The sequence below is a fragment of the Misgurnus anguillicaudatus genome, chromosome 23 (assembly GCF_027580225.2).
Source record: "Misgurnus anguillicaudatus chromosome 23, ASM2758022v2, whole genome shotgun sequence".
Lineage (NCBI taxonomy): Eukaryota > Metazoa > Chordata > Actinopteri > Cypriniformes > Cobitidae > Misgurnus > Misgurnus anguillicaudatus.
This window is the reverse complement of record NC_073359.2, coordinates 394,503-415,705: the sequence shown is the minus strand read 5'-3', so window position 1 is coordinate 415,705 and position 21,203 is coordinate 394,503. Positions and strand designations below refer to the sequence as shown.

Here is a 21,203-nt window from a genome sequence, read left to right as displayed (position 1 = left end):
CGTGACTGAAAACACACCTTAAGGCCAGGAAAAGGCGGATGTACATGCGTGTAAAAAAAAGTGTATACATGGGTGTGCTCCATTTTATTTTGGATGGGTAAACACTAGATGCCGTAAGCATGACAGCTGTGAAAAATATTTTACCCGCATACTGCCATCAGAATATTAACATATTTCCAGTTTAGTAATGACAGTTGGCCATTTTAGTCTTGGCTGTATTCAGGATGTAATGTTTACCAATGAATACTGCACACTGTATATCTTTAAGAAAGCTTTATTCACAAACAAGATCTTTCAAACACGCCCTGTTTTCTCAAGTACTTAACAGATCAATCATCAGTGTACATCAGTGTGTGCTTTAATGCAATTACATTAAAAATCACATCAGTTAAAATAAAAATCGCATCAGTTAAAATAAAAATCACATCAGTTAAAATAAAAGCTTTGTCACATTATTGCATATATAGCAGAAAACACGTCAGAAAAATCATGCCGTTATGTGCTTTCAGTTCTGACTGATTGTTGCTTTCATTGTTGAACCAGCATGGTGTAGTTAAAGGCCACAAACACAACTAAACACATTTTGGAAACATTGATTTTCCAGGGATCATGAAACCTCAATCCACCTGAAAACTCAACGTAGCATTGACCTCTACTGACAGTAAACACTTACTCCGTCTTTTCCAGACTGAGGTGCAATGCCAGTGTAGTTTGTTCTTTAGCATGTTTCTTCTGGTGAGGTTTAAGACTGCCTAACTGAGCAAATCTTTCTCCACAGATTGAGCACTGGTAAGGTTTCTCTCCAGTATGAAGTCTTTCATGGATTTTCAGGACATCTGAACGAGCAAATATCTTATCACACTGAGAGCATTTGTAATGCTTTTCTCCAGTATGAGTTCTCTGGTGTTTCCTAAAAACGTCAAGTCTTCTGAAACCCTTCCCACAAACATTACACTGATGAGGTTTCTCTCCAGTATGAAGTCTTAGATGAACACTAATAGAACTTGGAGTAGAGAAGCTCTTTCCACAGTGAGAGCAGAGGTACGGTTTCTCTCCAGTGTGAGTTCTTTCATGGGGTATTAGCTGAAATTGATGACGAAAACGTTTATCGCAGTGTGAACATTGATAGAGTTTCTCATCAGAATGTATTTTTTGGTGTGACTTTAGACAACCTGAATCCCTGAAGCTTTTTCCACATTCACTGCACTTATACGGTCTCTCATTGGTGTGTGAACGCATGTGTCTACTCAGATGAGTTTTGCGGATAAATCTCTTCTCACAGTGAGGACACTTGTATGTTTTTTCTCCTGTGTGAATTCTCTGATGAACATCAAGATTTCCTTTGTTGCTGAAGTAATAGCCACATTGAGTGCAGTTGAAAGGTTTTTCACCACTGTGTGTCCTCTTGTGAACGTTCAGACTAGAAGAAGAGACACAAACCTTCCCACACTGCTCACATTGAAATTGCTGCTTCTTCTTCTTGTCTGTGTGCTCTTCTGAATGAAGTTTCTTCTCTTGTAAGGTAGTAAAGCTGATCTCAGATCTGGTGAAGAGTTTCTGTTCTGTGTGTTTTCTCTCATGTCTCTCTAAATGTCTCTGTGAGCTGAATGTCTTTTCACAGGTGATGCAGGAAAGAGTTTGTGCTGTCCGACGCTCTTTTGATGTTGAAGACGTTATTTCTCCCTTAGAACAGGAATTATTTTTATCATCTGAAAGAAACATAACAGCATTCAATATTTAAAACCAATCTATATTCACACACTGTCAGTTTTGCTAGAGCTGCATGTGACAGTCGAGACAAATATTTTTGAGAGCTCCACAGAACCTCATCCGAGATCACCACCAGTGCCGTGGGCAGTATTTTAAAATGACAAAAATGTATTATATTAGTGATGTTATATGTTCATTATACCCCATGTTATTAATGCATGTTTGTCATACTTTAATGTTTTAGATCATCAGACAAATTTAGATATTAATCAAAGATAACACAAGTAAACACAACATGCAGTTTTTAAATTAAGGTTTTTATTATGACGGGAAAACAAAATCCAAAACCCACATGACCCTGTGTGAAAAAGTGCCATCTGTTCGTGACCTCAAGCTGAAGCAGGACAATGGTCCAAAACACAGCAGCAAGTCCACCTTCAAATGGCTGAAGAAAAACAAAATGAAGACTTTGGAGTGACCTGGTCAAAGTCCTGACCTCAATCATATTGAGATGCTGTTGCATGACCTTAAAAAGGCAGATCGTGTGTAAAAAAAAAAACTCCAATGTTGCTGCTATGGGTGGCCTAACCAGTTATTAGGTTTAGGGGGCAAGCACTTTTTCACACAGGGTCATGTGGGTTTGGATTCTGTTTTCCCTTCATAATAAAAACCTTAATTTATAAACTGCATGTTGTGTTTATTTGTGTTATCTTTTATTAATATCTGAATTAGTCTGATGATCTGAAACATTAAAGTGTGACAAACATGCAAAAAATAAAAAATCATGAAGGGGGCCATAAAAAGTTCAGAACAAAATATGTTTTAGGAATAGGAACAATAGTAAAAACAAACAAACCTGAAGTTATAAAATCATTATCATCTTCATCAGTGTGATCTTCATCTTCTGTAGATTCAGTTTTAATCTTCATCATGAGGTTTCTACAGTCGATGAGTTTAACTGAACACATGTTGAGTTTGGTCTGCAGGATCTGCTGCTGTTCTCCAGCGTTACAGACAGAATCCAGAGACTCTGTGGAGGTTTGATCAGTAGATTCATCATCTGTGGGCTTTGACTCAGTATAACAAAGTAAAGTCAGACTGAGTTCCTGTGCGGAAGATTCACAACAAACCTGAAACAACAAATAAAGTAAGATTATATGATTAATAAATGATCAAACAGACAGAGTGTTTCAGGTAAAGTATGTTTACAAACCTCTTTTTTCCGTCCTTTATCTCCACTTGACCTTAGACTTAACATGTCAGCAATAAACAAAACAAAACAAAAAAACACTCTGATTTCTCCTCTGTGGATGCTTAAAGATTCCAGCACAAACACATCAATTAAACATATACATTTACACGAATTAAAATCAACAAGTACATTAAAGTAAATCTGAACAATCTGATAAACACACAAAGCGTTTGATGTTTGAGCTCGAGCTCGGTTTCTTTCGTGAGTTTATCGGCGGAGTGCAGAGCTGCAGAGCGCCACCTGCTGTACTGGAGACAATCAACACTTCATTCTTCTGTCGTAAAACTCTTTAATGTGGGCCTATGCAGCTCTTTAAATATCAGAGATGACATAAAATTATGTTAATTTACTGGAAGTGCATAAAGACTTTTGTGGAAAATCATATTGTAATGGATGTTTTAAGTAATCACTTGGAATATGGTGGAAAATAAATTATTTAACAGATAAATTTCAGATTGCTGAGACTTAGTATAATTTGTCTCCTGTATGGGAAGAGATATTGGCCTGGAGTTTTCCAGAGGTTGTAATAAATTTGGAGACAAAAATAAGATATTATATTATGAAAGTATTCAAGTTTATACTGATGGTTTAAAAGACCCTACCTCAGGAATGACAGGAAAATGAATATATAGGAAAATATATCCACCATCATTTGTAAATAATAAATTACAGTTTTTGAACCATACTTGGCTGCCACACACTAACCGTTAAAAAGACACATCATCATCATTTCATTGTTACACCCCTCCATACTCCTTAACAAACCCCGGGGTCATAACACCTATACTAAAAAATGACATGTTTATTAGTGGTAAGTACTGAATACAGTTACTGTAAAGAAAGTACAGTTTTCAAGTATCTGCAGTGTTTTTTTCTTCTACATTCTAAAGCATAATACCATCCTTTTAAATCCAGTACATTTTATATTAAATTTAATTTAATACCTAATAACATTAAATATATATAATCATGAGTAAAAGTAACAAAGTTTTACTTGGATATTAATAAGAAGGCACAACATTTTTTATTTATTTATTTATAATCTTATTATTTTATTTATTTATTATTAATATTTTATTTTAAGTATTAAGGGTAAAAAAAACTTGTACTTATGAAATGTAGTGGGGTGAAAAGTATGATTTTATGCATAAAAATGTAGTAAAATAAAAGTTTGGCAAAGAAAAAACACTTTTGATGTCGTAGTTGAGTACTTGAGCAGTGAGCAAAATTACTTTACACCTTTGATTTATAGTAAAAAAGTATATTTTTCATCCATATTATTTCTGAAAACATAGGAACTAAATTTTCTCACTGAAATCCATGTTGTCCGGTTTCACACCATATCTGATTTCTGGCAATTTCACAACTTTAATTAGTTAAAGAAAACCATTTATATTCAGTCACCATGTTACACTGTGTGCACATGGCATTTTTCATCTCAGATTTTTTCCAATATTTCACTTTTTGAAAGCACAAAAATGTTAGACATGTTGTCCTTTGGTGCGACAACAGTAAATGATATTTTATAATTAAATGTTAAACTACAAAATTATAGACAATTATTCAACTGTCTTGCTAATAGCTAAGGAGTGGTTAGCTGATACTAAATGTCCTTTTTATGGTGAAGATAAAGCCCACGATACAGCACCTGGACTATCAAAGATATCACTATCCTCATTTATAAAGCGTGCATACACACAGATTTGATGGTAAAGTGTGCGTACGCAAAGATCCACAGCAAAGTCCATATTTATATTTATCTGTATTTATTTGATGTGTAAAAGTGTTTAGCACCACGTAAGTGTGAGTAGACTTACGCACCTTTGCTTGTCCGATTGCATTATTTTCCAAAAACCTGCAGCATTTTATATGATAATGACATTAATTAGGTTTAAATGCAGAGATTTGAAGCTATTTAGCTGTGCACAATTTTAAGATACTTTGCGAAATAGATTTCATATCGGTGTTCTGTGCATACGTTTGTTTTATGAATCACACATACGCACTTGTTTTGAGAAATGATCGTGAGGTCAAATTTAGGACGTTTAAGTCCCAAGCTCTCTTTAACAAGCCTTTGAAACAAATAAGATTTGAATCAGATTCGTGAACCAGAAAGAAATGTTGTATAAAATATAAAAATGTGAATTTTATACATAAACATATTATATAATTATAGCTTTGTATTTTTATTATAGCTTATGTTTTTTTTTTCATGCATTAAAAATACATTTTGATACAAACGTTTTGGTTTAATCATGATATGTTCGTCACGCACAAATTTGTACATATGCTTGCTTAGTGAATGAGACCCATTGTTTTTGGCTTCCAATCAGCATGAAACTTCTAAATAAACAGAAAGCTATGATGATTCAAGTGTACTTTGTCCTTCAGTATGTTTCTTCTTGTGAGTATAAAAACCTCCCAAATAAGTGAATCTTTCTCCACAGATGGAGCAGACGTAAGGTTTCTCTCCGGTGTGAACTCTCTGATGGGTTCTCAGGACATCTGGTCGAGTGAACGTCTTCTCGCACTGAGAGCATTTGTAAAGTCTTTCACCTGTATGAGTTTTCTGATGTGACAGTAAAATGTGATGTCGATTAAAACTCTTCCCACAGACACTACAGTGATAAGGTTTCTCTCCAGTGTGAATTCTCTTATGAACTCTGAAATGAGACGGATCTGAAAATCTTTTTCCACAGTGAGAGCAGACGTAAGGTTTTTCTCCGGTGTGACTTCTCTCGTGGACTTTCATGTGTGATTTATGACTAAAACGTTTATCACAGTGTGAACATTGATAAAGTTTCTCCTCAGTGTGTGTCTTTTGGTGTGATACGAGACTACACGGATGCTTAAATGTTTTTCCGCATTCACTGCACTGATACGGTCTCTCATTGGTGTGTAAACGCATGTGCTTCTTCCAACCTGATTCTATTCTGAATCTCTTCTTACAGTGAGGACACTCGTACGGTTTTTCTCCTGTGTGAATTCTCATGTGAAGAACAAGATTTCCTTTGGTGCTGAAATATTTGTCACATTCCCTGCAGTGGAAAGGCTTTTCAGCACTGTGTCTCCTCATGTGAACGTTCAGATGAGATAAGAAGTCAAAATTCTTCCCACACTGCTGACAGTGAAACTGCTTCTTCTCTTTGTGCTCTTCTGAATGAAGTTTCTTCTCTTGTAAGGTAGTAAAGCTGATCTTACATCTCCTGCAGGTGAAGAGTTTCTGTTCTGTGTGTTTTCTCTCATGTCTCTCTAAATGTCTCTGTGAACTGAATGTCTTTCCACAAGTGATGCAGGAAAGACTTTGTGCTGCCCGACGCTCGTTTGATGTTGAAGAGGTTTTTTCTTCATCCGAACCTGGTTCACTCATCACATCTAAAAGAAAAACAAACAACATTAAAAATCCATTATGACTTACATTTCCACCAAATGCAAAAACAGTAAATTTAGCATGATTTTACCCAGGGGCGTCATGCACTAAATAATTTCAAGGGAGCACAGTGTGCACAGATACCCTTCATAATGTAATCAGAATTATTAAAGTCATTTAAACATCAACGCCATATTTTTATAGACTACACAAACAAAAAGAGAAGCATTTATAAAAATATATTTTGCTCCTTTACACACATTACTGAAAAACTCATGAACTCAACAGTCACATCTGTAATTGCTGTAATGATCAACACTGAAAAAAACAGTGAATAAAAAGAAACATTTGACGCTAAGTAAAATGTAAAGCTTTAATTTTATTATTTTATTTTTAATACATTATATTATTATTATTTTTTAAATGCATTAAAAGCATATCATTCTTAAAAACTAGCCTATAAACATATTGGTAACACTTCACAATAAGTTTGTTATAAGTAAACATTAGTTAATGGATTAACTAACATGAACAAACAGGGAACAGTATAGTTTTTCAAGTAATATATATATATATATAAAATATCTATAAAATATATATAAAATAGGTCAAAGTAAAAAATAAATAAAAGGTAAAAATATGGGTAATTTTGGCCCACCTCATATTTACACTTTTTACAACCTGTCCCTGGAAGAAGAAAAGTTTGTGGCTTTATTAAGTGCAAAAATGTTTTTCATGTCCATTTACAGCCCTAGGATTTGTCTTTATAATGAAATGGTCTATTATTACCTTATTTGAAAGGGTCATGAATAATAATGTTGAGCTCTGCTCTGATTGGCTGTTTCTCCTTCAGTAGCTCTGTGTGTGTGTGTGTATAAACAGATCTTACGTTTGAGTCTGTATCAGATTTTGAGGAATAATCAGTTGTTTGGAGATTGTTAATGGACGTTTCTGAGTGATAAGTTTGTGTTTTTTTTTCAGTATGGACCTGCAAAAACGTAACTGTAACGTCAATAGAAGAACTTCAGCCTAAACGCGAGGATATAGTGCTAACTAGCATATAGCTTTAACTAGCATATAGCGCTAACTCAGCAGTCACAACTTTGTTTTTATCATTGTAACAACACTGTAATTAATTGAATGTGTAATTTAATGTTGGGGTTTACATCTGGACTGTAACGTCACAGTTGGTGTTATGTTGTGATTGGTCTGTTTTCCAGCGATCTTTTGCATGCACGAGGTTTAGGAAGAGGAAATCGTGTTTGAGGTTCTCGTACTGCACCTTTACATATTGTGAAAAAAACACCAGGAGACAACATACATGTGGGTATAAAATCATCGTCATCATCATAGTCGTCTTCTTCCTCAGTGTGATCATCTTCTGCTGTGGTTTCTCTTCTCATCTTCATCATCAGGTTCCTACAGTCGATGAGTTTGACTGAACACATGTTGAGTTTGTTCTGCAGGATCTGCTGCTGTTCTCCAGCGTTACAAACAGAATCCAGAGACTCTGTGGAGGTTTGATCAGTAGATTCATCATCCTGATTACTGTCACACACTGTATGAGTGTCTGTGGGATTTGATTCAGTATAACAGAGTAAAGTCAGACTGAGCTCGGAGTCCTGTCTGTGTCTGGATTTCTCTTCAGAGTCCAGCTGTGGTTGTGATGTGCGGCTCTGATCTCTGATCATCAACACTGAATCCAGACATTCACTGGAGCTCCCACAAGCTGTACAAACCTCTCTCTTCAGTCCTTCATCTCCTCTTAACCTCAGCTTTATCTCCAGTAACGCCACCTCTTTCTTCAGCTGAGAGATTTCTGTCATGAAATCATCAATATCCAGCATGGACAGATCAGTTCCTACTGATAGTGATGGTCCTTTTCGAAGCACTGCTTCATGAGGCTTCGAAACATTTACGAATCTTTTGTTTCGAATCAGTGGTTCGGAGCTTGTTTCAAACTGGCCCAAGTCACGTGATTTTAGCAAACGAGGCTTCATTACGTCATAACTGTTTCGAAACGTTTCGAAAATCCGACGATTCACCACTAGGGGGAGTTGATCACATGACCAGTGTCTAATATGTTTCGGTGAACTCGGGCCAGTTTTATTATTAAAGTTCATAAAACATTTATCCTTCTGACTAATAACACTGCCATTTTGTCTATTTATTGTTTATAGACAGATTTAATGACAAAAATGTGCATAATAAAAAGGGTAGTTAGTTTTAATCATTTGCTTGCCCTAAATAAAACTAAAAACACATAATACACTTTTAACTATGTCTAAATTAAGTTAAATAATTTTTTTAAACATATTTTAATAAAAATCTTGCTATTATTTTGTAAAAAAAAAGTGTAAAATGTTTGGCCATATCTGCTTTACACTATTTTGACCAGCAGGGGTCGCCAGCGTGTGTGGTGTTTCGAACTGCTTCGAAAAACTGAATCAATTTTCAAAGCAATTGGTTTAATTGATTCGAAGCTTCGAAAAGCTTCGTATCTCCCATCACTACCTACTGATTTACAGCACATCACGTCTCTCATCATTAACACTAAAATACACAGAGACAAAACTCAATAAAACACTCAAGAGAGAAAAACACTGATGATACACAAACACATCACACGTGAGCTCTTTCTTTCTTTCTTTAGTGGGTTTATCGGCGGAGTAAAGAGCTGCAGCGCCTCCTGCTGTACTGGAGAGAGAAGACACTCAACGCTTCATTCATTACACAAAACATTGATGTTTCTTATAGACGGGTTGCACGGCGACGTCACTAACTGGTTGCGCGCGCAACCGAGGGGCAGAAAGAAGAGACGTACATTGTGTTGTATGCTAGTAGCGGTGTCTGTAAGTCAAAATGCCAAGGAATTTTTGCGTGGAAAATAGTACCAACAGAGTCAGTGCTGGGTGCCTGATGTTAACATACCAGTAGATGCGACTACTACGTTACTAGCATTAAAATTATAACATTATAATTCATACATGTATCACAGTAAAACTGCAAAAATAAAGACAGAAAAACAGATCCAACTAAAATCAAGTCTTATTTATATACAAACAATAAAGAACGCTTCAATAATTAAGGTTGTTGCAGTAGCGGATCAGCTCACCAATCGGGCTTTCTGCCCCCTGGATGCGCGCGCACCCTGCAATGTTTGTAAACTTGCAACCCCTCTATGCTGTCGTAAAAGCTCTCACAATGATGATTTTTAAGGTTTTAGGTTTAAGGAGGGAAAATGGGTGGATACGTTCCAATTAAGAGTCCAGTTTCATTAAATCTCTCTCTCTCCATCATTAAATCTGTACTCAAATATCAACTCTGTTGTGATGGTTAATACTTCACATTCATTCCCTTCATTTCTGTATCGGTCTTGTGGTTATGTTAAATAAAATAAAGATGGTTTATTGAATAATCTTTGTTGCATTCCCAATGGTCTGACTAACCTTGTCTGAATAAAAGCAGATTTAATAAGTGTTACAATTCCAGACACAGTGGAAATTTATTTTATATAATTTTATTTGTAACGTTTATGAAAACCTTGAAATGGAGACCATTATAGACTCGTATCAACATTAAAAGACAACACAGCTCCAACATAAGATTAAACAATATTAAGAAAAATAATGTAGAATAGAATAATGTTTAGTAAAACTAGCGGTCTTCAACGTTTTTTTGGAGGGGAAGGACCCCTTCGATGAGAGAGGCATCCAGCAAATGTGTAAAACAGCAATATTTAAGTAAACAGTTGAGTACAAGAAGCTGCTTTATCATATTAGGCACAACACAAATCAAGTAAAGTACAACTATTGACCAATCTGAATCAAGGACTGAAACTGTTTTAAATAGAAACAAACCGTATTGTCACTATTATAGTACTATATTAAGACAGTACTACTACTATGCATGCTGTTGTTGTACTTTTAGTGTATTATCAAAGCAACTTGGGAGAATCCCTCATTAGTGCCACATGCAGGCTTATCATCTTCATGCCACGCCATATTGAAGCAGTAATTCATGCAAAAGGAGCCCTAACAAAGTATTTAGTGGATAATTGAACATAGTTTAAAAGTCATTAAAGAGCACCTATTTCACTGCTAAAAACAATGTTGTTTTGTGTATTTGGTATAATGCAATGTGTTTGTGTGGTTTATGGTTCAAAAAACACATTATTGTCCACATACTGAACATTTCTGTAGCTCCAGATTTCTGTCTTTTCCTGAAACACACAGATTTTGTACAAAACTCATAGATTTGAAAAGCGCTGGGTCCCTGATTGGTCAGCTTAGTTGTGATTGGTCTGAATACCTCTGACGCTCATTTCCATGTTTGAAAGATTCGCTCACAATGCAATGCTTACAGGAGTTAACTTACAGGCTGTGAGTCAGAAGCTGGAAGAATTATGATAATGTCGGTCTTCTCCACATCATCAATCCCAATATTTGTTGTAGTCCAAGAAAAGAGATTTACTTAAGCCTAAATGTTAGCATATAGCGTTAACTAGCATATAGCGCTATTTTAGCTGTCTCAACTTTGTTTTAGCATTTTAACAACATTGTACTTAATGTTGGGGCGTACATCTAGAACAGGGGTCTCCAACCTTTTTATGAGCAAGGGCTACCACAATGGATAAAACAATCTGGAGGGCTACTTTTTGATATAGTCTACTTAAAACTTTTTTGTTTTACTTGTTTATTTTATTTTATTTAACTTGTTTATATGTTTTAGTATTGTTTAAAATTGTAACATACGTAAACCAAGCCAAGCTAATATAAAAAATATGTAATCAATAAATATTACAGTTGAGACTATTAATAGAATGTGCTTTGGCGGGCACCTCACAGACTCTGTGCGGGCTAGACTGTGACATCACAGCTGGTGTTACGTTGAGATTGGCCTTTTGCTTGCATGAGGTTTACATAGAAATGAGGAAACAAACACGTTTGAGGCTCACGATGAATATAACACTTATTATTCATCTATGCCTCAAAAAATAGTTTTTTTTATTTTATGGCACCTTTAAATTAGAACAGATAAAGTACTTTACATGATATTCTAATTTTTTGAGATGCACATGTGTATGTTCGTGGGGAATCTAAGTCAAAACCTTTGATCTCCTAAAGAAGACTGAAATATCATCAGAAATCACTGGCTTCAAACAAACGTCAACACTTAACCAGATGAAAACTAAATGAAGCACTGTGGGTTTGACTGACTTTTACAGATTGAGACGCTATGATGATTTCAGTGTAGTTTGTTCTTCTGATGACAATGCAAACTTCTTAAATGAGCAAATCTCGAGATTTCTCTCCAGTATGAACTCTCTGATGGGTCTTCAGGGCATCTGATCGAGCAAACGTCTTCTCACATTGAGAACATTTATGAAGTCTTTCACCTGTATGAGTTCTCTGGTGCATTAGAAAGTTGGACTGTTGACTAAAACTCTTCTCACAGACATTACAGATGTAAGGTTTCTCTCCGGTGTGAACTCGCAGATGAACTTTGATAGAATGTGAATCAGTGAAGCACTTTCCACACTGAGAGCAGACGTAAGGTTTCTCTCCAGTGTGAACTCTCTCGTGGGCTTTTAAGTTATTTGACTGAGCAAACGTCTTCTCACAATGAGAGCATTTGTAAGGTCTTTCACCTGTATGAGTTCTCTGGTGTGTCACTAAATTGGCATGTTGATTAAAACTTTTCCCACAAACATTACAGTGATGAGGTTTCTCTCCAGTGTGAACTCTCAGATGAATTCTCAAATGAGATGGATCAAAGAAGCTCTTTCCACACTGAGAGCAGACGTAAGGTTTCTCTCCAGTGTGAACTCTCTCGTGGGCTTTTAAGTTATTTGACTGAGCAAACGTCTTCTCACACTGAGAGCATTTGTAAGGTCTTTCACCTGTATGAATTTGCTGGTGCCTTACTAAATTGTCACGTTGTCTAAAACTCTTTTCACAAACATTACAGTGGTAAGGTTTTTCTCCGGTGTGAACCCTCTGATGGGTTTTCAGGACATTTGATCGAGCAAACGTTTTCTCACACTGAGAGCATTTGTAAGGTCTTTCACCCGTATGAGTTCTCTGGTGTGACACTAAATTGGCATGTTGTTTAAAACTCTTCCCACAGACGCTACAGATGTAAAGTTTCTCTCCAGTGTGAAGTCTCTCATGAGCTATAAGACTGGATTGAAGACAGTGTGAACACTGAACATTATCACAGTGTGAACATTGACAGGGTTTCTCTTCAGAGTGAATATTCTGGTGTGATTTTAATGAACTTGAATCCCTACATTTTTTGTCACATTGACTGCATTGATACGGTCTCTCTTTGGTGTGTAAACGCATGTGTCTCTTCAGATCGCCTTTTTGTCTGAATCTCTTCTCACAGTGAGGACACTTGTATGGTTTTTCTCCTGTGTGAATTCTCTCATGAACAACAAGATATCCTTTGTTGCTGAAACATTTGCCACATTCAGTGCAGTTGAAAGGTTTTTCACCACTGTGTGTCCTCATGTGAACGTTCAGATTAGAAGAAGAGACATAAACCTTCTCACACTGCTGACAGGGAAACTGCTTCTTCTTCTTGTCTGTGTGCTCGTCTGAATGAAGTTTCTTCTCTTGTAAGGTAGTAAAGCTGATCTCAGATCTGGTGAAGAGTTTCTGTTCTGTGTGTTTTCTCTCATGTCTCTCTAAATGTCTCTGTGAGCTGAATGTCTTTTCACAAGTGATGCAGGAAAGAGTTTGTGCCATCAGTCGCTTTTTTGATGTTGAGGATGTTATTTCTTTATCCAAACATGGTTCACTCTTCACATCTGAAAGAAATATGAAACAGTCAAATTCTCTTTTCACTTTTATCTACATAAAGAAGGATGAGTTGAGATTATGTTGCCATTTCTCAACACCAAGAATGCTAAGACTTGCATCCTTTTGTAGTTCGGACTTGCAAGTTCAGCCTAAGAAGAAGAAACTCCTGAGGATGTGATGACGGGAGTCCGGATATATTGAAAAAATGAAACAGTAAAGTACATGAATCAAATAATCAAACAAAAATCAAATAACAATGTATACACACCTGACAGAATAAAATCATTACCATTATTATGATTGTCTACATATTCATCTTCTGTGGGTTCACTTTTGATCTTCATTATGATGTTTGAGCAGTCCTCCAGTTTGACTGAACACATGTTGAGTTTGTTCTGCAGGATCTGCTGCTGTTCTCCAGCGTTACAGACAGAATTCAGAGACTCTGTGGAGGTTTGATCAGTAGATTCATCATCCTGTAAACCCTCATCAGTTTCTTCTGATTTACAGAAAATCACATCCATCTCATCTCTCATCATCAACACTAAAATAAAAGGAGGATACACAAACACGTCACACGCGAGCTTTTTCTTTAGTGGGTTTATCGGCGGACTAAAGAGCTGCAGAGCGCCTCCTGCTGTGCTGGAGAGAGAAGACACTCAACACTCACTTCATTCATTACACAAGAAAGGATGATGTTTCTTATGCTGTCGTAAAAGCTCTCACAATGATGACTTTCAATGTCTCTGTGTGACTTTGTGAATATGGTCAGTAACCGGTACAAAACACTAGCATGTGTTTGTTACTTTGCAAAAATATGAAATATAAAGAAAAAACAGGAAAACATCTGTTCTGGTTTTTAATACTTTTTTTATTTAATTATTTTTCCTTCTGAAAATGTCATTACCATAAAGCGTCCCTATATGTCTCTTCAGTGCATTATATGTTGTACAATAAAAACAATGAAGACAATAACTGAATGTTTTACTACCCTAGATATTCTCAAATGGAGCAGAATATTTATAATAAAAATTAAGAAATAGTAAGATGTGTCCATGACTTTGGTTTTCATCCACCGTAACATTTTTAAAGAACTGTGTACACATACACACACTATAAAAAAATTCAACTTAAAAAACAAACATTTTCTATAAAGCATCAAGATCATATCTGACAGAATTAAAGTCAAACTGGGAGTGTTTCTTATGAATTTAAGCACTCTGTAAATCGTACCGGTTTTATAACAGACAAATATGTATCACATAATGTTTATTATTTATTAAGTATGTAATCCTAATAGATGGAAATTTTATATGCAATTAAAATACATAAATATTATTAACTAGGCCTAAATATTTTTATCTCCTTTTGAACTTGCTTTGCTAAGTTAAAACAACAAATAATGTTAAGTCATCATCAGTCAGTGGCAAGTCAATCAGTGGAATTTTAAAAACAGAATACAGACACTAATATTTGAGGATAATTAATGACTTTTAACAATATATTTGCAATTCTTTTGTAAATGTGTTTAGAATCTGTTCGACAGAACACATGTCTACATAAATGTGTACATTTTTGTTGTGTAGATTTATGCAATTTAAAGACACTTCTGTGAGAATTTAACCAACATGTAAAGAGATGCAGTCTGAATTTCTCTCTCCAGTACAGCAGGAGGCGCTGCAGAAAAGAAAGAAAGAAAGAAAGAAAGAAAGAGCTCGCGTGTGATGTGTTTGTGTATCATCAGTGTTTTTCTCTCTTGAGTGTTTTATTGAGTGTAAACAGAGTCTTGTCTCTGTGTATTTTAGTGTTGACGATGCAAGATAAGATGTGCTGTAAATCAGTAGGAACTGATCTGTCCATGCTGGATATTGATGATTTCATCACAGAAATCTCTCAGCTGAAGAAAGAGGTGGCGTTACTGGAGATAAAGCTGAGGTTAAGAGGAGATGAAGGACTGAAGAGAGAGGTTTGTACAGCTTGTGGGAGCTCCAGTGAATGTCTGGATTCAGTGTTGATGATCAGAGATCAGAGCCGCACATCACAACCACAGCTGGACTCTGAAGAGAAATCCAGACACAGACAGGACTCCGAGCTCAGTCTGACTTTACTCTGTTATACTGAATCAAATCCCACAGACACTCATACAGTGTGTGACAGTAATCAGGATGATGAATCTACTGATCAAACCTCCACAGAGTCTCTGGATTCTGTCTGTAACGCTGGAGAACAGCAGCAGATCCTGCAGACCAAACTCAACATGTGTTCAGTTAAATCGATGCACAGTCGGAACCAAACAGAGATTAAAACAGAACCCACAGAAATAAAAACTGAACCTACAGAAGATGAAGATCACACTGATGATTTTATTTCTTCAGGTATGGTTTTTTATTTGTTTTTAATTTATGGTCATGGGTTAAAATATTTTGAATATATTTAATCTTAATTGCATTTTCATGTCCATCATCCCAGCTAACAGAAGTTCTATGAACGACTTGCTAAAAAAACAATAGAAACCATCACATAAATTCTATTGGGTGTAAAGGTTTTATTAGAAACCAGTAGAATTTCCGTGATGTTTCTATTGTTTTTTTCGAGGGTGTTCCTTGAAAGTTCCTTGAAAGCAAAAGTGTCCAAATTTTTTTTGTTATGTTTTAAAAACATATCTTGGTTGTGTTAATGTTAGACTAATGTTAAATTCTGTCATTCTGTCGTTAAATTCTATTATTTTAAACAATACGATAACATTAAAAAGATTAAATTAACGTCATCTTTTAAATGTTCTCTCATTGTTTAAAACATATGGGCCTTATTTATGAAAAATCGTAGGGCGAACAGTTGTATAAAAGAAATATTGCTCTCGGAGTCGTGGGAGACCGGGTATAGTTGTAACATGGGGAGAGTTGTAACACTACCAATTCCAGGAATCAGGGATAAGATAGGAGTCATGTGACAGTTTCAGTTTTCTCAGACTTCCTACATGGAGGTGTTGCCATCTGTATTGCCATCTCTCCTAAAGCTACAGCAGAAAATCTAATTCTGAGTTAAGAAAGTAAAAAAAACTAACAAGATAATATTTTTTTTAGAACTTCCACTGTTGTAGATAATGTTGTATGTGTTGTATCAAGTCAAACTTCAGTTTCTCTAGTAAAGAATGGTGTATTATCAACCTTCTGCTAATTTCAAAGAACCATGCTAATACAGCTAGCTAAACAATGGGTGACAGTGGTGGGGTTGTTGTAACACGTGTTTGGAAACCATCCCCTTACATACACATAAGAACATTTGTGATTTAACATCGTGTGGAAAGCCAAAACAAGACGGTAAAAAAAAACTGCCGGGAAAAGAGTGAAGGCTGATAACTCCTTTTCAGATGAGGAAGATTTCTGGGTCGTCTGCATGGAACTATTTAGAAATTCAAGACAATTCATGCACAAACACATACAATATACACATAAACTCCCCATATTCACACATATTTTATTGTTGAAGCTATTCATTTAAAATAAAACTGTTGTTGTGGCATAACAATTGAAGTACCCTTAGTTTTTGGGCATTTTGTCTACCTGTTACAACTTACCCCAGTATGTGTTACAATTTACCCCAGTAGTTGGGTAGGTTGTAACAAAGGACCATCTTGTATTTGTCGTCATCTCAAAAAGTCTGTGACATAGTTGTAGAAATTTAAACTGTTTCCATTTGTAGTAGACAAATGTGGGTACATTGTCTAAAAGTTTCAGACATGTAGCTAAAATAAAAAGGTAGTTTTGGTGCTGGAGAAAAAAGTGTTACAATCATACCCGGTCTCCCCTACCTCTATTATCACGGCTGTTGTAATATCCTAATATTGTTTAAATATTAATATATGAAGAGTTTCGTTGCAAAACGAGATAACTCAGTTTTTTTTATTTTGTTTTGATTTAAACCTTTATAACTTAAGAATACAGCTAGTAGCACCATAAAACAAAATAATAACATGATAACATAATAATAAACATGTTTTGACAAAAATTTTGCAACGAAACTCTTCATATGTATGTATGTATACAATTAAAATAGAAAATGTGCACATAACACTGCTCAAAAAGGCACTTTTGCGTATAAACGTTGTTGGAATTTTGTTACATATTTACCTAATTTACTGCAACATGAGGGATTATATTCTGTGCATCTGTGCATCGTTGGTAAAATAATTATTACAAACGTGTTAAAATGAATGTGTTTTGTTTAGCAGCGATGCAACAGTCACTGGCATGATTGGCCAATTTAAATATTCATGCACAAAAAGATGCGAAACAGATCTCGATTTGTTTGATAAGTTCTGTCTGCGCGCACCTCAAAAGGGCTCGTTAATAGCGCAAGCCCGATTCACATCTTTAAGCTTCTGAACGCACGCCAGACAAGCAAATGGAAAAGACAGCGCACAAATGCCAACTGAGCTTGTTTTCTTTTAAAACAATTATTTAAAAATGTCGTAATTACAGTCTTTTACATCTAAATGAAGCAGTTGAGAAATAAATTAAGTGTAACAACATATTAGATCCGTGCACTTGAAGTGAAAGTGCTCTGTGTTTTGTGCAATGGGTTTAAAAAATAGCATTTTTAGAGAGTGCTGATGCTGTTTTTAATTTTAATCAAACCACACACACAAAGAAAATCATATTTTCCACGTCTTTACTGAATAACCTTTGTAACTTTAGTAAGGATTAATCCAATTTTTTTGTGGACTTATATCAGTTCCTTAAAAATGCTGCCTTTTCAGAAACACGCATAAACATTTTTCTTTCAAACATGTACATACATGTTGCTCACATAATATTGTATCACAGTTTGTGTTGAACACAGTGTTATGAGGCTTTTGCCAGTAATGTGTTTTTAAGCAACTGAAAAAGCACAAATGTTAGTGCAGGTCAACATTCACACCAGCCACGTTTATATTTGGTATATTTGTGAAAGACGCGCCTGAAATTCTAGTTATCGAGACTTTCACGCGGAAATTCGCGTCATGTGAGAGGCTTCTACGTGCTCGCTGTCTGCAATCATGTCACTACTAGTGCAAGCTCCTGATTGGTGTTAAAGTGGCGCGTTTTTCCGTCAAAATTCTAATTTTTCAACTCGCGTGTTTCGAGGTATGAGGCGGAACCTCGTGTAACCGCGCCGCGATAAACACCTCATTCGCACCGTGAGTCCAACACATCTTTACATTGACTTAAAATTGAAATCACTCGCGCTTGGCTCCTCTACTGTGGCTGGTCTGAACGCAACATAAGTACCCGATTAACATTAAAAAAAGTTTATGTTGGCTTAACGTTTTGGAAAGAACTTTATTCTGTAAGCTGGGATAACTAGTTTCTTAATACCTGTCATAGTTTGACACGGGACTATATTTTTAGGACTTTGTTTCCTAATTTAAACAGATATATCAGAATTTATGTTTGTCTTTATATGAGAGTATAAAGTAAAATATTTGTATCATGTTTCTTTCAGATGTGCAAAGTGAATTATGTTTGGATAGAGAAATAATGTCCTCAACACCAAAAGAGCGACATTTAGAGAGAAAAAACACAGAACAGAAACGCTTCACCAGATCTAAGATCAGCTTTACTACCTTACAAGAGAAGAAACTTCATTTACAAAAGTACACAGAGAAGAAGAAGAAGCAGAAGAAAAAGAAGAAGAAGTTGTTTCACTGTCAGCAGTGTGGGAAAGATTTTGACTTCTTATCTCAGCTGAACATTCACATGAGGACACACAGTGGTGAAAAACCTTTCAACTGCACTGAATGTGGCAAATATTTCCGCACCAAAGGAAATCTTGGTGTTCATCAGAGAATTCACACAAGAGAAAAAACATACAATTGTCCTCCTTGTGAGATGAAACTTTCCAATGTCTCGTATATTAAGACACACATGCGTTTACACACTAATGAGAAAACATATCAGTGCAGTGAATGTGAACAAACCTTCAGGGATTCAAGTTCATTGAAATTGCACCAGAAGATTCACTCTAAAGTGAAATGCTTTCAATGTTCACACTGTGATAAACGTTTCCATCTTAAACGTAGTCTTAAAGCCCATGAGAGAGTTCACACTGGAGAGAAACCTTACCTTTGCTCTCACTGTGGAAAGAGCTTCTCTGATCCAAGTACTTTCAGAGTTCATAAGAGAGTTCACACTGGAGAGAAACCTCATCACTGTAGTGTTTGTGGGAAGAGTTTTAGAAAACGTTACCATTTAGGGATACACCAGAGAACTCATACAGGTGAAAAACCTTACAAATGCTCTCAGTGCGAGAAGACTTTTGCTCGATTATATTCCTTAAAACTCCATGAGAGAATTCACACTGGAGAGAAACCTTACGTCTGCTCTCAATGTGGAAAGAGCTTCTCTGATCCATCTCATTTAACAATTCATCAGAGAGTTCACACCAGAGAGAAAAATCATCACTGTAATGTTTGTGGGAAGAGTTTTAAACAACATTGCTATTTAGTGAGACACCAGAGAATTCATACAGGTGAAAAACCTTACAAATGCTCTCAATGTGAGAAGACTTTTGCTCAGTCAAATAACTTAAAAATCCATGAGAGAAGTCATAGTGGAGAGAAACCTTACCTTTGCTCTCACTGTGGAAGGACCTTCTCTGATCCAAGTACTTTCAGAGTTCATCAGAGAGTTCACACCGGAGAGAAACCTCATCACTGTAATGTTTGTGGGAAAAGTTTTAGAAAACGTGACCATTTAGTGAGACACCAGAGACTTCATACAGGTGAAAAACCTTACAAATGCTCTCAATGTGAGATGATGTTTACTCAGTTATATTCCTTAAAAATCCATGAGAGAAGTCACACTGGAGGGAAACTTTAGTTCTGATCGATCTGTGGAGAGAGATTCACTAATATAGATCTTTTAAGACCCATCTGAAGAAACATACTAAAGAACAAAGTACACTGAAATCATCACAGCGTCTCAATCTGTAAGCCAGTCAAACCCAAAAGCTTTCTGCCAGTGGAGGTCAACATCACAAGTTTTTATGTATTGGAGTTGAAGTTGGTTTAAAACCAGTGATTTCTGATGATACTTTTTCTTCTTTTATGTACGTACAATCTGTCTAAACATCTTTTGCAAATACCAGAGAAAATTCACGGTTGTAAAGAGAAAATGACATAAACCTAAAAATCAGTAAGTATCAGTCATTTCTCTTCTCAATCACTGCCAGAAAACTTCTGACAGATCAGAGTAGAAACATACATCTGTGTGTTATTTCATTTATTGTTAATTCAATTATATATATTTACTAATTTTTTATTATAAATTGATTTATTTGATCATTCACTTTAGCAGTAAGATTTGAAACATAATTCAATAACAAAATAATAATTTTAACGTAGAAATGTTTTAGTTGTATTTTTTGTTTTTGTTTTTTGTTCTGAAAATATCATTACACAATGTGTCCCAATATGTCTGAGTGCGTTATATGTTGTACAATAAAAAATGAAAACAATAATTGGACATTTTACTATATTCTCTGGGCATTTTCAGAATATTAATGTGTAATAAAAATTAAGAAATAGTGCAAAAAAAGATGTGTCCATGACTTTTGATCTCATCCTCGACATTTTTAAAAAACTGTTGACACATATATTTACCTTAAATTTGATTTTGGGACCTTTGAAATGGTTAACAGATTACTCTATATTTTTTCTAGTGAAAAGATTAATATTCTTTTGTCACGCGGTGTACATGACTTTTTGTTTTAAAAAAATGTACATGTATTAATTTGTATTAAAGTGTCTCATTAATCATAATATGATTAATAAACACTTACTTCATCATGGCTTCATACGAAGGAGGATTAGGGCCAAGCTAAAATAAACAAAAAAAACATCTCGAGATGACAGTCTTTAAATGCGAGAATAAAGTCATTATTTAACGAGAAAAATGTCAGAATAAATATAATTTCGAGAATAAAGTCGTTATTTAACGAGAATAAAGTCGTTATTTAACGAGAATAAAGTCGTTATTTAACGAGAATAAAGTCGTTATTTAACGAGAATAAAGTCGTTATTTAA

At 35.4% G+C, this 21,203-nt stretch overlaps 3 protein-coding genes and 1 pseudogene across 6 annotated transcripts; 1 reads left to right on the top strand and 3 right to left on the bottom strand.

The window, feature by feature from the left end:
- Nucleotides 1-364: 364 nt before the first annotated feature.
- On the bottom strand, nucleotides 365-3,888 carry LOC129453954 (uncharacterized). Of its 2 annotated transcripts, none has more exons than XM_055218369.2 (3): nucleotides 2,924-3,888; nucleotides 2,567-2,740; nucleotides 365-1,709 (listed from the first exon to the last, which is right to left on the bottom strand). In XM_055218369.2, exons 2-3 carry the CDS (start codon nucleotides 2,676-2,678, stop codon nucleotides 670-672), a joined length of 1,152 nt encoding a protein of 383 aa, XP_055074344.2. In that variant the 5' UTR covers nucleotides 2,679-2,740; nucleotides 2,924-3,888; the 3' UTR covers nucleotides 365-669. The 2 variants fall into 2 exon arrangements, with proteins under 2 accessions (XP_055074344.2, XP_055074343.2); XM_055218368.2 differs by having other exon boundaries at nucleotides 2,567-2,840; nucleotides 2,924-3,887.
- Nucleotides 3,889-4,091: 203 nt separating this feature from the next.
- On the bottom strand, nucleotides 4,092-9,001 carry LOC129453948 (uncharacterized). Its single transcript, XM_073861668.1, has 3 exons — nucleotides 8,847-9,001; nucleotides 7,654-8,193; nucleotides 4,092-6,337 (listed from the first exon to the last, which is right to left on the bottom strand). The coding sequence occupies exons 1-3, from the start codon at nucleotides 8,878-8,880 to the stop codon at nucleotides 5,322-5,324; spliced, it is 1,590 nt and encodes a 529-aa protein (XP_073717769.1). The 5' UTR covers nucleotides 8,881-9,001; the 3' UTR covers nucleotides 4,092-5,321.
- Nucleotides 9,002-9,870: 869 nt separating this feature from the next.
- LOC129453945 (uncharacterized) lies at nucleotides 9,871-13,763 on the bottom strand. Of its 3 annotated transcripts, none has more exons than XM_055218357.2 (2): nucleotides 13,407-13,763; nucleotides 9,871-13,146 (listed from the first exon to the last, which is right to left on the bottom strand). In XM_055218357.2, exons 1-2 carry the CDS (start codon nucleotides 13,675-13,677, stop codon nucleotides 11,618-11,620), a joined length of 1,800 nt encoding a protein of 599 aa, XP_055074332.2. In that variant the 5' UTR covers nucleotides 13,678-13,763; the 3' UTR covers nucleotides 9,871-11,617. The 3 variants fall into 3 exon arrangements, with proteins under 3 accessions (XP_055074332.2, XP_055074333.2, XP_073717763.1); XM_055218358.2 differs by having other exon boundaries at nucleotides 13,428-13,763; XM_073861662.1 differs by having other exon boundaries at nucleotides 9,871-13,304; nucleotides 13,428-13,560.
- Nucleotides 13,764-14,800: 1,037 nt separating this feature from the next.
- LOC141349037 (uncharacterized) lies at nucleotides 14,801-20,824 on the top strand (annotated as a pseudogene).
- Nucleotides 20,825-21,203: the final 379 nt, after the last annotated feature.